Source organism: Amphiprion ocellaris, chromosome 5 (assembly GCF_022539595.1).
Source record: "Amphiprion ocellaris isolate individual 3 ecotype Okinawa chromosome 5, ASM2253959v1, whole genome shotgun sequence".
In the NCBI taxonomy this organism is placed as follows: Eukaryota; Metazoa; Chordata; class Actinopteri; family Pomacentridae; genus Amphiprion; species Amphiprion ocellaris.
Window position 1 is genome coordinate 6206122 of NC_072770.1, and position 16943 is coordinate 6223064.

At 38.7% G+C, this 16943-nt stretch overlaps 1 protein-coding gene across 17 annotated transcripts in view; it reads right to left on the reverse strand.

Annotated features, from left to right (window-relative positions):
• eif4g3a (eukaryotic translation initiation factor 4 gamma, 3a) overlaps positions 1-16943 on the reverse strand; it is a 66726-nt gene that overhangs the window by 39446 nt on the left and 10337 nt on the right. For 8 of the 17 annotated variants that reach the window (XM_023269797.3, XM_023269796.3, XM_055010847.1 and 5 more), the window contains exons 3-7: positions 14667-14834; positions 10874-10966; positions 9362-9394; positions 5360-5380; positions 2957-3136 (exon numbers count right to left, since the gene is read on the reverse strand). In XM_023269797.3, coding sequence (XP_023125565.1) covers positions 2957-3136; positions 5360-5380; positions 9362-9394; positions 10874-10966; positions 14667-14834 — 495 coding nt within the window. The remainder of the gene's footprint in view (positions 1-2956; positions 3137-5359; positions 5381-9361; positions 9395-10873; positions 10967-14666; positions 14835-16943) is intronic. The other 9 variants (XM_055010849.1, XM_023269798.3, XM_023269792.3 and 6 more) reach the window with 6 other exon arrangements.

Genomic DNA, 16943 nt, shown 5'->3' on the forward strand with positions numbered 1-16943 from the left:
CCAAGTTACATCAACATATATCACACTAATTCAAGTTAGACTTTATGATTTTCTTGACCTTTGCTTTAATACATTTTGTCTGATTGGACCTCTTTGAATTTTAGTTGAATACCCCTGCGCTAAACAGCATGTTGGCCCTCTTTTTGAATACAAAAAAACCCCAAAGATGGAACAGTCCACCAGCTTACAGTAATATGAACACCCTGCGGGAAGTTTTTTCACCAAAGCACAGGTGTTTAATAAACATGTTAAGTGCATATATTCCCTTCTTTCCTGAATCTGTTTGCTCACGCAAAATGAACCATGATTAATATAGATTAAAAATGAATATTTATTTAAAAAAAATAAAAATAAAAAAATCGAAATTAAGCCACAGCAACCCTGTGATTAATCTAATTAAACATATTGTTTGACAGCACCAATTACATTTATTGGTTACTCCTTATCCCAAATAACTAGCAGAAATTTTAAATGCAAGCTCAACCAAAGCTCGGGTCTTAGGAGGCTAACAGGATTTTTTTGGATAAAAGCACCTAAATTTTGTCCAAACCAGTATTACGGCTTGTTTTTAAAGCACCTATATCAACTGCAACTACAGTGCATTTTCAGTCACACAAATACAAATTAATCACACCTAATGTTGCAAATGTCAGATAAATATCAGAGAAATAATCAAATACAAAATATCAGAGTAAAAGGAAAGTGCCGAACCTTGGAAGTAGGTTTTATTTAAACTTTGGAAAGGACACACTTTGAGCATCAAACACTTAATTTCCTAATTTCTTGTGAAACAATTTCTGAGGTGATCAGAAAACAAAGCAAAAACAAAAGGGAACAGTCATATTGGTAAATATACTTATGTTGTCCTGCCAAGAGTTACATAATAAACTACTTTCATTTCTGCCCATTAAATATATAGCAATTTAAGTGACCTGATAGCTGAGTGGTTGGGGCACATATGTCCTGAGTAGTTCTACACTGTAGATACGCTCAAACTGACATGTTATATCTTGTTTAATCACAGACAAAAATTGAGACTAAATATATGACTTTACAGAAGGTTATGATCTGGACAGTCTCCTCTTAGAAGACTCAGGAGTTTCACCATGTCAAGTATTTCTGCTCAGCTAAACTAACCAGACACCAGTTCCAGCTTCATGTGCAACTGAAGGTTGTATTGATCTTCACACTCTTGGTTGAATAAGCAAATTAAATTTAAAAAAAAAAAAAATCTAGCTTCTCCTTTAAACAGCTTAGTCTAATGAGGATTAAGTGCAGCCACAGAGTATTATATCTCTGTTAACTCACAACAAAAAAAGAGGAGGAGACTTGGTAATATTTTTGCTTAAACTCCATCTCATACAAAGTATATTTACTTTGAGAATATAAATTTGTTAAGTATAATGAATTAAACAAAGAAGAATGTTTTGGGTTTTTTTTTTTTAAAAAAAAAAAACAAAAAAAAAACCAAAAACATAATGCATAACTAGCTGGAGAGACTTTATCTAATCTCTGAATCCCAAGCAGTTTCTGGGTGGTTTTTTTTTTGCTGTTATCATATTTTTGCTTCCTGTTGCCTCATTTTTCATTTGCAATATAAAGTCCTGAACTTCTATGGACAGAGCTCAACCATGGTTAGAAAAAAATAATCTATTTTGTACAGAATAACAAAGTTATAATGCCAAAAATAACAAAAACAAAAAAAGTTAAAGTTGAATTTCTGATTATTCATTATATGTGAATTTTATGTAAAACATTTTGCTTAGTGCCCATGGGTGTTACTAATATTGAAAAAAGTGGTGGCTCAACAACTACAGATTGCTTACTAGTTACACATTTCATTTGTTTCACTCCATGCCTGTTCTCTGCTGTGTGTATACAAAGCATGAACTTCCTTACAGCTGAAAAGTCCTTGAATTTTTGTCCTGGCAGCTGAGACACCGGCTTCCTGGTTGCACAAAAAAGTGCAAATTTGTATTTATTACTCCACCATGGAACAGCAGAGTTGCGTGACGATTGGCATTTGTTTGTCTGTCTGTCTGTCTGTTAGCAACATTACTCAAAAACGGACAAACAGATTTAGATTCAATTTTCAACGAAGGTCAGAAATGACACAAGGACCAACTGATTAGATTTTGGCAGTGATGTGGCTTATAGTCTGGATCCATGGATTTGTTAAAAATTTCTGTATCATTGCAAGATAGCGGCACTATGCCACTGTAACTATGACAACAAGTGAACACTGCGTCAGCTACCTGTTGACAATCACATGATTGCGATCCTACAATAAATCAACCATTGCAAACTTATCAGGACTTGTCTGTCGGAAATGATACAAGGAACAATTGATTAAATTGTGGGGGTGATTCTGAGTCCCATCAATTCCTGCTGCCCGCTACGTATTTGGTGACGCAATTCGGTATCCGTACATAACGTACACATGCATAACACATGCCTGTGCTCAGTACAAGGTCATGTTGTTTGTGGGTATTAAAAGGCCTCATTCTATAGTGCCGTGATTTCTGCCACAAATTTTTTCAAGATTTCAGCTGTCAGAAATGATAGGACTGAGCCCCCTTGGCAGAGTACTGCACTCTGAGTGCTTTTCTTGTTTATTTCTTTACCATTTATTTGGTTAACTCAAACATCACTTTATAAAAAAGAGACATGTAGAATAAGGTCATTTTGATGAAATATCAAAATCTTAGTTTGGACTTCTTTTTTGCCTGACAAAAAAAAAAAAAAAGTCACACAAGATCATTTCAAGAATTGTCAGAAAGTTAAAAATCCAACAATTCTTTCTGATTTACAGTTTCTTGCTATGATAAATAGTAACTTTGGCAATTTTCAGAAATGCCTTTCAAACCCACTGATGGGTTTTGGAGTTCAGGGGGTAAACTAGAGCAAAAAACCTCCAACTGCAATTTTAAGAAACAATTCAGTGTGTTTGTTGTACCTGTGGGATGTAGTACTGTGCAGTCTGTGGGGAAGGGAAAGGCATGGGTGCCATGGTCATCATGATTGGTTGATTAGTGGGGTAGACAGCCGCTGTGGGAGTCTGTGAGCCAGGCCGTATAGAGGGTGTGTTCGTTGGGATGGTGGGCCTTGCAGTCTGCATCTGAGTCCTCTGAAAAAACTGAAGGCAACATGCAAAAAAAAAAAAAAAAAACAGAGAAAAACAGAAGACATTAAATGCTGTCCCAGAGGCAGCAGTCTCATTTCGCCATACTGCCATGCTTTATCTAAAATACAAGCAAGTACAGTTATTCCAGATGTCTTCACTATTTGTCCTACACATTTCTCCACAGTGAGCCCTGGTTTCTATCAGCAGCTTCAAAAAAAAAAAAAGAGGCCCAGCACCACAGCTTTCTCTCTGCTTTCACCATTGCTTTGACCATTTCACCATTCAGACCATTCCATTAAACCCATTCTGGGTGATAAAAGGCATAATGGTATGATTCACACTTTTCACTACAGCCTGCATAATCAACACATAATCCCCTCCAGGAATTATTTTACTAAAAATCTCTCAAAAGTATAGATTTTAGATAGACAAATAGTTTTTAGGAGAACGGAGCCCCAGTCAACAGTGAGTTTCAGACCCTTAAGTCGTAAATATTTCCTCCCACAATCATCTAACCAGAAGCCTTAAAAGCACGATAAAGTCATTCAACCAGAGGGAACATTTAGGATACAGGAACTCACGGCACAAAATTGTAACCAGCCTATAACAGAGTGAAACCTTGGGTATACATTATTGCCTTGATCACTGGCACATTTCACAATGTTTCATATCGTGAAAGTGTGACACACTTACACATGGTTGAGGTTGTGGGTCATTTAGGAACATTTGTAAAATAAAATGTGATGCCCTCTGATTCCACAGACATGGAATGAGTCTTTCTGTGTTTAAATGACTTTTGAATTTTGGTGTTTAATACTCTGATTTTTATGAGGAGATATCATAGAGTCAATCCTCCAGATATTTGCCTTACCTCTTGTGTTATCATCGCCTTGATCACAGAGATATAAAGATTTGTAAAAAGATGAAGAATTTCGGTGAGATGGTTGTTAATGAATGTAGCAAGAAAGGACTTTGGACTTTTTTTTTAAAAAAAGCAATGCAGATGGGAGATACATGTGATTATAGTTTCCTGTAACAACCCCTAAAGTTTAAAAGGGAAAAGCCTAAGTCTAAATTTCCCTTTTTTCAGTGTTTCTTTTGTTGTTTATTTTGCCACGTCTGTACGCACTGGATGCACAGCTGTAAAAAAAAATAAGCGCTCTTTGACTATTGAATGGCATCAACTACCTTTTTTTTGTGTCTCAGCTGCCTGGCCGACCTTGCATTAGTAACAAATGTGTGACACATAGCAATATGGCATTTTTGGTGCACCAAAGAGCACAGAAAATATAGGAAATATACTTTATCATGACTGCAGCTGCAATGGCTTTTAAGAAGCATGCAACAGGCACTTATAAGTTTAATATTGTTTTATCTTTGAAGAGTCAATAAGACGGAATGCTAAAATCTTTGTGTGCTGGGCCTGAAGAAAGACCACTACCAACAGCTGTGACCGACTTCCAAACAACTAGGGCTCACGCTGGGAATACCCAACCACAGTCACAGTATGCTCCAGTGAAGGAGAACAGAATAAACAATGCTGTAAAACTGTCTAAAAATACCCAGGAGGGAAATCACCTTTAACATAATAAATCAGCTTCAGTGGATTTATTATAAATAGCCCTGTAGGAATCTGGAAAATGACCAGGAAAACTGCTCATTACCAGCTGCCCAAAGACAGTCTCAGTAAAATTGCTGGCAGAGCAAGAAACATGAGTCAACAGACAAAACAACTTTTCAACACTGTCAACAAAAAGGAGCTTTGCAACTTGGCCTTAATCACAATCACAAAAACAACAAGTGTACTCTCTAATGACAAAGAAACCATATATACATCAATTACATATCTATAGAGCAACATTGAACATTACACATTTCCAGCAGACACTTTTCTTATCACATGGATATAAAAAGGATCTAACAAACATGTTCCCGAAGAAGGAATATACTGTATCTCTCTCATCAGGCATGCTGTTTATTTAGCTGTGCAAGCTCAGTAAGATGAGTAATGAATGGAGCAAAAATTACAAAATTATGAACTGAAAAGTCCAGTAATGATCCTCCACAGGAGACAGGACATGGGAATAAAATGATGATAAAAGACCTTTGTGCAGAGCGTACACTGTAGTGAAGATGAGGGGGTGTGTAGGGTTAAACGTTAGTAGGGCTGGGATCATTTACGGATGATCCTCATCATGCCATGCAGGTCTGCAGAGACACAAAGTTCAGTTTTACCTGAATGGGCCTGAATCCTCCCTTGGGTATTGAAAGCAGGAAAGAGAGAAAAGCCAATAGGAGACCGCTCTGGTGAGACTTTAGCAAGGACACACAATAAACAGGAAACTCCCCAATTACTTCCATCTACTCGACACAGTGACTGAAAATGAGCCACTTTGATTGGGAAAAATAACTCGTATAATAGAAAAAAAACAATGGAGCCTGGTTTATCATCGAGTAGGTGATACAGTGGGAAATTTTTTTAAAGTCACTGTCAAAATGCCACATTAGTATTTATTAGTGGCCATGTGCCACCCGGACATTACAAGCACAGTCGTACAGCTATTCACATGCATGTAAGTGCATCTCATCAAAACATGCATTTTACTATAACGTGCCTTTTTTTTTTTTTTTTTTTTTTTGTTGTTAAATTGTGCAGAGAGAGAGAGCTTGTGTGCCAGTCTGTCTCTTGCTTTCTCAAATTGCCATTTACCAGCATAGTGGGATCTGGATGTCACCTGCAAAGCTGACTTAGCAACACAGGAGGAGTATTCAGGGCTGCATGCCAGGGGAATTGCAGAAACATGTCTATATTATGGAGCTAATAGGTGTCATTTCACTTGCCTGTGAGACTTTTACTTTGGCTTGTTGAGAATAACAAATACTAAATTCTCAGGAAAAGTCAAATCACATCGTCATCAAGTTCAGGTCATAATGCTGACGAAACTGTATGGCACTTCCGCTATTTAGGGCCAACAAAGAGAGTGCATTGACTGGCAAAATTCAGATTAATAGAATTATTTACTTCTCTATAGCGGAAACAACAGTTGTTTGTTTTGGTCATTTCCACTGGCTGCTTTTTATTCACATAAAAATAGTGTATTTGAAAACCAAGCAAGTTCAATGAGAAAAAATAAAAAGAATCCTTGTTGAAGACAGATTTATATTTTGGCCAAATGAATTTCTGAGCTCTGTGCACCCTTTACTGTGCATTGAGTGTGTTTCAGGAGGACAATAGCTGTTTTCACCATTGGTATAAAAGGTCACTGTTGGCTTCATCTGCTTTCCGATTCCACTTCCGTGATGGCACAAGAAATCTCAGCACCAGTTTGTGACAGCCAGAGCATGCACTTGTCTCTGTGTACACACTAATGCCAGCAAACACACCCGTTACACTATGACACCATACTATTAATAGTCTGTTTGAAATTTGTCCACACAGAAGCATTGAGAAGGTGAGGATGTTAGACAACAAGTTATACAGGGCACATCTTGGGGACTCAGGGTGTGAATAAAAAATCAATCACAAAAATGGGCAGCTGCATGAATCATTAGTGTGAATCAACAAACATAAAGATAGCAGGAAGCCGCATAGACTGAATGTCAGTATCCAGACATGTCTAGGACTCTTACCATCCACAAGGTAATATGTCAACAACGTCATAAATACTGAACTGCCAGACAGGAACACATGCCCTTCATAATCTATTGACATTGGTTTACAAAGTGTCAACTGTCTAACAAGATTCTGAGTGTTACTTACACAAATGTCCACCATGAACACAGACACTGGGGTCAGTCCACGCAAAACTGTTCTTGGTTCTTTCCTTGCCCACTTAACCACCAGCCATCTCTAAACCATATTGTCTTCCCTAACCCTAAAATTGAAACGACTACCTCTTTATTACATAAGTTTTCAATAACTCAGTATTAGCATAAGACTAATTCTTGCAGTCAGTTGCGTCCATCTTGGCTTGTGGTTGTGGCTGTGAACAAATCTAGACCACAAAAGCTCTCACCCAAACAACAAAACAGTCAAGCTAATTGTAGTACCTTGGTGTTACTACTGGAAACAAATAAGGCCATGGTCTTATGAAGGTGTTGTTACCATATAAAGTCTGGCAGAATTAGCTACGTGAGCTCTAAAATAACACTGTCCCTATTTCTGTTTTCAAGCATAAAGCAACACAATAATAAAATATTCTGCACAACAAGTTTGGTGGCATACTGTAATGTCTTTGCTTTGTATTAAATGAGACAATACAAATGCCATAAACTATAGGGAAAAAAAAACATTACATTAACTTCCCACCATCAATCTACATAGTAATTTGATCAAAGGATGGTGTCACCTCCTCAGAGGACCAAGAGCTGATATTTAGTTCCAATATTGTGTTTGATATACACTTCTTAATAGATAAGAAAACTGTATTTGTAAAGCCATTTTACAGGACCGCTGACACCATAATTACAATACTAGAATTGAATGCTGCACTTTTGCTCTCTAAAGGCACTTCAGTGCGTCCAGCAAGAATAAGCTAACTGAGTTTCAAGGCATATGCAATCTGATATACATGTCAAACTGTAAATATTTGGACAGTTTTTTGGTTTTCGGGCTATGTGCTTTGGCACATTTAATTAGCAATAAAGTAATGAAACCTATATTAAAGCACCAAGTCCCAGCTTTAATTTGAGAAGGTATTTGTATTTATGTTGAAATAAAAAAAATCAATGGGACAGACAGCCCTTGTAGCACATTGTGCACAAATTGCAAGCATTTAAAAGTAATTGGACACTTGTCTATAAACGTTTCTTGAGATGAATGTCCGTCTTTCCACTTCAGCTCATCCATATTCAGTCTGTCAATATGAGTAGTAAGGAGTTGAGAGGATGAAAATGAGAGATCAGAGAAATATCAGAGGTAGTTCTGATAGCAGTTTACATTTAACAACCTCGAAAGATCTGGTGCATCCCAGAAAACTAGGAAATGATAGATTGAGGAGCACAAGTGTGAATGATGGACGGAGTGGAAAAAAATGAAGAGCTCATGATCTAAAGCATATCACTTCCTTTGTCAAACATAGTGGTGTTTCGGTTACATGTATTGTTACCAGTGGTGCAGGTACACAGATATTTATTGATGACTGAACTGCTGACAGAAACAAGAGGATAAATGCAGAGATTTTGGAGGATTAGATCAAATAGGTCAGAATTTATTAGACACCATTTTGTCATTCAGCAGGACAATGATTCTAAACATATAGCCAAAGAAAGTGAGGGACTTTCAATTTAAAGAGGTGAGATATAATTAACTGGTCGAGTAAACAATTTGCTCTCAATTTTATCCTCTGGCTGAAAAGCAGACTAAACACAACAAGACCTCTCAAGAAGCAACATCTGCACGTGGCTGCATGAGCTTCTGCTGATAACTACGCATCATAGACTACAGGCAGTCGCTGACAGCACTGTACTATAAAGTACATTAATTTTGTTTGACTATATGTGTTGAATTACTTTTGAACCCCCTAAACCTTGGGAACTATGTGCTAAATGTCATACACACTATTTTCAATATTCATGTAGACCTAGGTTAAATTAAAGCTGAGACTTGGCACTTTAAGTTCACATCCATTATTTTATTTCAAACAAAATCTCTGATGAATCTGATGAGTGGCAATGTGTAACTTTCTTAATGCTTACTGGACATTATTCTCGAATTGATTAAGTCATATAGTATGATAACACAAATATACAGGCAACTTTTTATGCTTGGGGACACAATGTACAACCATGGGTGGCATGTGTCTCTAGGTGTAATGAAGTACCATGTACTATCATGTAATCACTACAGAGGCTGGTGCAGTTGCAATCCTAAGAGCATATCCTGAGCAAAGTCTTTCACTTGTTCCACTCACAGCCCGCGAGTTTCATTACACTAAAGCCTCAAAACGTCTAAATATCTATTTTAGAATGAATAAAAATCTCAACATAAAAATAAACATGAATAGTTTCAAAAAATAGTGTCAGGAAAAATCCATGTGCACCTGGCTGGATATCTTGATTAACTAGCAACAAAGGAACATCCCGTGATAATAAGATAATCTTTCAAATCTGAGACTTTTTTTGAAGGAACAGCAGAAGCCCCACAAACAGCCCTTTGCCAGCAGGGACCAGCAAACTGCTTTGATGATGATGATGCAAGAGAAGGAGCAGGAGGGGCATTCAGCAGGGGTAAATTACCTGATGGTGGGTTGGTCGAGGGCCCGTAGCAAACTGGTGGGGGAGGGAGGAGAGGTCCAGCAAGAAGATTGAAGCAGTGATGGCAAAGCAGGGAGAAGAAAGAGCAAAAGAGAGACAGATACAGTATAAGATGAGCGATGGAGGCTGACGATTGAACATACAATACAAAACCACAGAGCAACAAAGCTTTAAAGATATGATGCAGTACCAGCCCTCAGTCAAACCATGTATTTGCAGCTTGTAATTGTAACTTGCTGTAAGAACTATTTGAAGAAAAACTTAGACATTGGGATGAGAAGTTATAATTTAAATTATATGCTTTGAAGCACACTGAAATATAAATACTACAGAAAAATAGTAATAACAGTAAATAATAGCAAAAGTTAAACATTTCCCAGTCTTCTGTGACATACCTTACCGATGTAAACACAAAGTTTGAAACAAGACTTACAGCATGTGTAAATACACACTGACTGAGGTCTGCTTAGCCTTCTTCTCTTTATGGAGGCTGGGCAAGCACCAGGCAAGATTTATAAATAATGCAAAGTCAATATCACACTTAGATTTTTTTATTTATTTATTTTTTTTACTAAGCTTTTCATGGTGGGAGATGTTTCACAAAAGGTTCTATGTTACTGCATATTTTTAAATGGCCTTTCTTAGGCTACACTAAAACTAAAAAGAAAAAATCTAATAAATAAATCACTTCATACAAAATACACTCTTCAGGTCTAACAAGAGAGTTTAATATCTAAGCTTAGACACCATTGGGATCTAACGAAACAGAAACCTCACAAAAACTGAGTAGTTTCCTTTCCTTGGTGTTGGACAGGCATTGTAAAGACAAAGCCTGACTTTAACCCCAAATGTTGTTTGTCTCCTCTGACTAATTCTATTAGACAATTAGGAGAAAAAACAGCTCAAGGGCTGTTGTTTGACATTCAGTTTAATGAAGTTCCCAACTCCCAATTATTTGCTCAAACAACTACTCATCTGCATTTGGCAAAATGTGGCTAAAAAATCTTTCATCCTCTAATCCACTACACAAGACCAGTTTAACTCATTTCTCTGCAGTCAAATGTTATATTTTTTTGAAGGATATGATTTCTTGTTTTGTTTTTTTGTTTTTTACTATCTGTGTACATAGTGTTTAAAGTCCATGACGAAGCCTCCTGAGTGTGCTATGGTTTTCAGATAACAGTTACATGGCGATAGAGACGGAAGGTATAAAATTACACCAGTGCAGACTCAAATCCTGTACGCCATCAGCAATTTCACCACCCACAATGAGCCCATAAGGGCCTCTGAGGAGACACTGAGTGAGACCTCATTAAATAAATACATCCTATGTTAAATTCCTCGCTGCCATGATCAAACTGAGATCAGTCAACAGCTCGAGAGTTCTTTGTGACTTCTTAACACAAGATCTCTTCTAGCATTCAAACTAAACCACAAACTGTTTGGTTACTTGGGGCAGATGTGCTGTAAATCTAGGACCAGAGGGACACTCACCGGGCGACTCTGTGGCTGTGCATTCATTGGCTGTGTCTGGGGAGAATACACTAAAGGAGCGGAGCCAGCATTTTGCCCAGGGTTGTATGGAGACTGTCAAAAGGAGAAATGGAAACATGCAGACAACAACAGAGTTTTTTTTCTATATATATAATGACCAGAAAATATGCAACCATTTAGGCTGTAGTTATTTGATTAAGACATTTTTCACTTAAGGGACTTCAACAGTCCACACCAACACACAACAGCACCAACTTACTTTGGATGTTGCTAGGAGAAAGTGTTTTCAAATGGGGTTTATGTACTGCACAAATATAATTGGTACCCTCAAGAACTACAAATCCTGCATTTCTTTTTTCTTCATCTTGTGTGGAGTGGAGCTAAGCTGAGGTGAATTTAAGCACAACTGCTTACTCTTCAAGCTGCTGCTGGTACAGTTGTGATATTTTAAGTTTGTGCTGGCTGACAACACTATTCATAGAAGGTTGGAGAGAAGCTAGAGCTGCTGTAGGATGAGGCAGTGGGCCAATAAGCTATAACGGTAAAGAGGAACAACTAGATTCCTCGTAAGCACAGTCACATACTTCCAGAGATGCTGAGTCACCGAGTCAACATGCTTGTAAATGAGAGCAAAAAGGCACGTTGACTTTGAAGTAAATGGATTGACCTTTTACAGAGTTATCTGTATACATATCTGGGTTTATTTCCCCAAACAATACACGTAATACACGCCCTAATCAAATTATGTCAAGGTCAAGTGCATCTCTTCATAAAACTCAACCCCTGTCTTATTTCTGTTCTGGCCCTCTGTATTTTGTCATTGCGCCATGCAATCTCTATCACGTGTATTGATCTCACTGTAGACAGAAAAGGAAGCCTTTGCTAGATGTCTACAATACATCTAACCCTTACCTAATCCTAACCATCTCATACTCAAATTAATTAATCAATCTTGCCTAAATCTAACCTCATCACAGTGCTTCTGCCCATAACTCTGCAGGGATCCGGAATATTACACAAGCATTCTCTTGTAATATATTGCCAAACCTAATTAATTATTCCACACAATGACTTTTTGCAGAGCTTTTATCTGAAGAGTGTAGGTCTAAAAATGACAGGCAACTCTTTAAAACATTCAACTAATGACGCTGAGGCTTCTGAGTTACATTTCTTTAAGCAGTAGACTTCGAGATCGGGTTTACCAATACCACTGACACAACTGGCTATTTCCATAATCCAACATGAATCCCAGACATACAACTACTGGCATGCACATACAGCAAGCTGACTAAATAACAAAATGAAATTTGAAAAAAACAACAAAAAAACAAACAAAACCTGTTACATCATGACACTGCACACATTGTATCTGCTGTTATTCAACTGTGACTTCATCAAAACATTAATTGTGGTAACACAAGAAAGGTTCCATATCAAAACGCTCCTATTGTTCATTTGAGTTTCCTGCCTGTGCTCTACTTTCCTCTCATAGTCTGAAGAAATCCAGGTCACATAAATGGGAATGTGTTTGTCTGTATATACATTAGCCCTGGACTAATAGACTGATAGCCTAGTCATTGTTTATCTTCCTATTGCCACATACAGTGGGTACGGAAAGTATTCAGACCCCTTTAAATTTTTCACTCTTTGTTTCATTGCAGCCATTTGCTAAAATCAAAAAAGTTCATTTTATTTCTCATTAATGTACACTCAGCACCCTATCTTGACAGAAAAAAACAGAAATGTAGAAATTTTTGCATATTTATTAAAAAAGAAAAACTGAAATATCACACGGTCATAAGTATTCAGACCCTTTGCTCAGTATTGAGTAGAAGCACCCTTTTGAGCTAGTACAGCCATGAGTCTTCTTGGGAATGATGCAACAAGTTTTTCACAGCTGGATTTGGGGATCCTCTGCCATTCTTCCTTGCAGATCCTCTCCGATTCTTTCAGGTTGGATGGTGAACGTTGGTGGACAGCCATTTTCAGATCTCTCCAGAGATGCTCAATTGGGTTTAGGTCAGGGCTCTGGCTGGGCCAGTCAAGAATGGTCACAGAGTTGTTCCGAAGCCACTCCTTTGTTATTTTAGCTGTGTGCTTAGGGTCATTGTCTTGTTGGAAGGTGAACCTTCGGCCCAGTCTGAGGTCCAGAGCACTCTGGAAGAGGTTTTCTTCCAGGATATCTCTGTACTTGACCGCATTCATCTTTCCTTCAATTGCAACCAGTCGTCCTGTCCCTGCAGCTGAAAAACACCCCCATAGCATGATGCTGCCACCACCATGTTTCACTGTTGGGATGGTATTGGGCAGGTGATGAGCAGTGCCTGGTTTTCTCCACACATACCGCTTAGAATTAACGCCAAAAAGTTCAATCTTGGTCTCATCAGACCAGAGAATCATATTTCTCATATTCTGGGAGTCCTTCATGTGTTTTTTGGCAAACTCTATGCGGGCTTTCATATGTCTTGCACTGAGGAGAGGCTTCCGTCGGGCCACTCTGCCATAAAGGCCTGACTGGTGGAGGGCTGCAGTGATAGTTGACTTTATGGAACTTTCTCCCATCTCCCTGCTGCATCTCTGGAGCTCAGCCACGGTGATCTTTGGGTTCTTCTTTACCTCTCTCACCAAGGCTCTTCTCCCACGATTGCTCAGTTTGGCTGAACGGCCAGGTCTAGGAAGAGTTCTGGTTGTCCCAAACTTCTTCCATTTAAGGATTATGGAGGCCACTGTGCTCTTAGGAACCTTGAGTGCTGCAGAAATTATTTTGTAACCTTGGCCAGATCTGTGCCTTGCCACAATTCTGTCTCTGAGCTCCTTGGGCAGTTCCTTCGACCTCATGATTCTCATTTGCTGACATGCACTGTGAGCTGTAAGGTCTTATATAGACAGGTGTGTCCCTTTCCTAATCAAGTCCAATCAGTTTAATTAAACACAGCTGGACTCCAATGAAGAAGTAGAACCATCTCAAGGAGGATCAGAAGAAATGGACCGCAGGTGAGTTAAATATGAGTGTCACAGTAAAGGGTCTGAATACTTATGACCGTGTGATATTTCAGTTTTTCTTTTTTAATAAATTTGCAAAAATTTCTACATTTCTGTTTTTTTTCTGTCAAGATAGGGTGCTGAGTGTACATTAATGAGAAATAAAATAAACTTTTTTGATTTTAGCAAATGGCTGCAATGAAACAAAGAGTGAAAAATTTAAAGGGGTCTGAATACTTTCCGTACCCACTGTACATGCTGGGCTTGTCACTGCTAGACCCTTATCAGAATTAAAGAGATACTACATGATAGAGTAGATGCATGTTTGTCTATAGGCAGTAGTCATCTCTAAACAAAGTGTTCTCTAAATATTTGAGACTGTTTTGATCACACATTCATTTGAATTTCATTAAAACCTAACACTCATGCACACATGATTTCTTGCTGTAATAGAAACGGAGTGAAACAGAGAAATGACAAACATGAAAATAAAAGAAGTTTAACAGGTGATGTTCAAAACAAAACAAAATAGAAGCTAGGTGTAGACTATATGAGCAGAGATAACAAACTAATCCAACAGTTTTTCAAAACTGATGCTACCAATTTAACACCTGTTCATGCAACTGAGAATTTGTTTAAAAGTATTTAGTATTGAAAAATGACTTTGAGTGACATAAAAGTTTATGTGAAATTCTCTCATAGGATTATACTGAGAAGTGATGTGCTCAGTCCTTAAAAAAGTCACAGAAAGAAGGCAGATAAATGGAAAAACCAACAGAGAGGATGACGGCGGTTACACTGATAAACTCACCCCTCCGCCTGCCTCCCAGCCCTTAGGGTAGCGATATGGAGATGCTGTGGGTACTGATACCTGAGAGAGAGCCGGGGAATGGGCATGACCAGGCGGGGTGCCTGCCAAGTTAGGGTGTCCCTTTGTGATGTCATGAGCAGTGTAAGGAGGGCCAGCATGCCTGGGGACCTGTATGACATGAAGCAGTAACATTAGATGCAGAAAATTCAATATTACATCAAAGTGATGTAGGGTAGGAACAGCAGTGGTGAGATTCCACAGGTCATTAGCCCTCCCTCCTGCTGAAGAATTTAAATTAAGCGCTCAAGCAGCAGGATTAGCCCCTGTATGTGAGGAGAGGTAAAGACCTGTGATGTGCATGGCCGCTGAGGCCCGCTGCGGTTGGCTAAAGACCAAATTCTGGCAGCCCGCTGTGCCAGACTCTGCTGTGCAAGGATGTCTGGGCCTCATATGGCAAAACTGGGTCGAGTAATCATATTACAATCCCACTCATCTGTGATAGATAGAGAGCACCTGATACAACAGACATCACTGAGTCACGCTAAACAAGCCTCATTGATATGTGCCAGTGGAGGGTTGAGGTTGGGCACCAGCCATGAGCAATATCAGGCAAGGATGAGATATTTGATTCAGCTCTTAGTGTGTGGTGAGGCAGGCTGGGCCTTGGCTGCTGCAGCTATGGGCTGGCACCACTGCAGGTGCTGCTTGTTGCTGCAGCAGGCTGACACACCAGGGAATGAGACAGGATACTGCAGGAAGACAGCAGTAAGCAGACACTGAGGCAGAATGGAAAGCTGGGCAAACCACCTCTCCTCTTTCTGATTCTCTTAATAATCTAAACATTAAGAGATTTAAAAGCTGCTTAAGACAGCTACTGACACTAAGATTTAAATACTAACATCTCTGAATGTATAATATATTCAAATCTACCAGGTACCAAACAACAGTCTATAAAGCTTCTATAGTATAACTCCCCTCTGAATCTCTACATCTTCTCAGTGCGGCCCACTTCCCTCAGATGACCTGGGATAAAGCAACTAATCTAGCTGCTGTTGCCAGGGGAGGAGCCTGCTCTGCTTCAGGCAAGTGATTCTGAGGACATACAGCATGATGGGATGGGGGATGGGAGGTAAGCGGCTGTATGGGGGCTGTACATGAGGACATGGGGAAAAAAAGAGTGACCGAATTAACCTTACATCCACCATAAAGATCAACGGTTTCATGCCACGAACACCGTTTATTTCTACCAGTGTCATCATTGTGCAGCTTAACCCCCTGAAAACAAACATCCAAAGCTAAAAAATCTCATAAAACCATCAATGTTTTCAGTAGTTATGTTGCAGTGGATAAACAAGCTCACAGCTGAAGAGCGTATATCCAAGTATACAGTGCCATTCCTTGTGCATTGTGCAGCTACTCACTACTTGTAAATGTTATCAGTACTGGAAAACAGCTTTGTGGTATCAATAATATGGTAATTTTAATATATAATGTTATATTCTAACAATTAACAGTACCAAAGGAAAAATAAAACCACAGGATCCAATATTTTGTCACAAATTACCACGATGTTAGTGTCAAACAGCTCAGCAAGAACCACAGCATTTTTCTGTCAGTGTCATTCTGTGCAAGAAAAATCAATAAAATGTGAAAATAAAATCAATATCCCCACCTTTTTATCCTCTAGTAAACATTTACAAGATGCGCATCAATAAACATAGGTGTATTTGCCTTTAATAGTAGAATTGTCACCATTCAGTCTCTTACAAAGTCTACTCAGCTCAATGCCAAATTTATTCAGCGGCCTCCAGGTAAACGCACATATCACTCATGAGAGGAGAGTCCTACAGCAGTGCAGCAGAACACTGAGGGTCTTCAAACAGCACTGCTCAACATCTAAGTCAAGATCCCCAGAGGAAAACAGAATCCTGTTTTTGTCTTTAGGGAGATATAATATGTGTACCTCCCTAAAATACAACCAATTTGAACTGAACAAATCAAATTTTCTTCCTGATTACCCTGTCTACTAAATCCATGCTCTAGCCAATTTAAAATAAAAACGCTAAGAATTATGGGAATGACAAAGATCAGACAAAGGAAATATTAATTAACTTCTGGACAATCCAGTGAATGTCAGAAGTCCCCTGAGGAGAAATATTTTCACAGCAGGTCTACTGCAGTCAGAACACAGCATTATGTCTGAACCAGCATGCCTGTCTTTGTTGGTAATTAAAAACACAAATGCATATTTGTAATGCTGGTAAGGGGAATACAAAG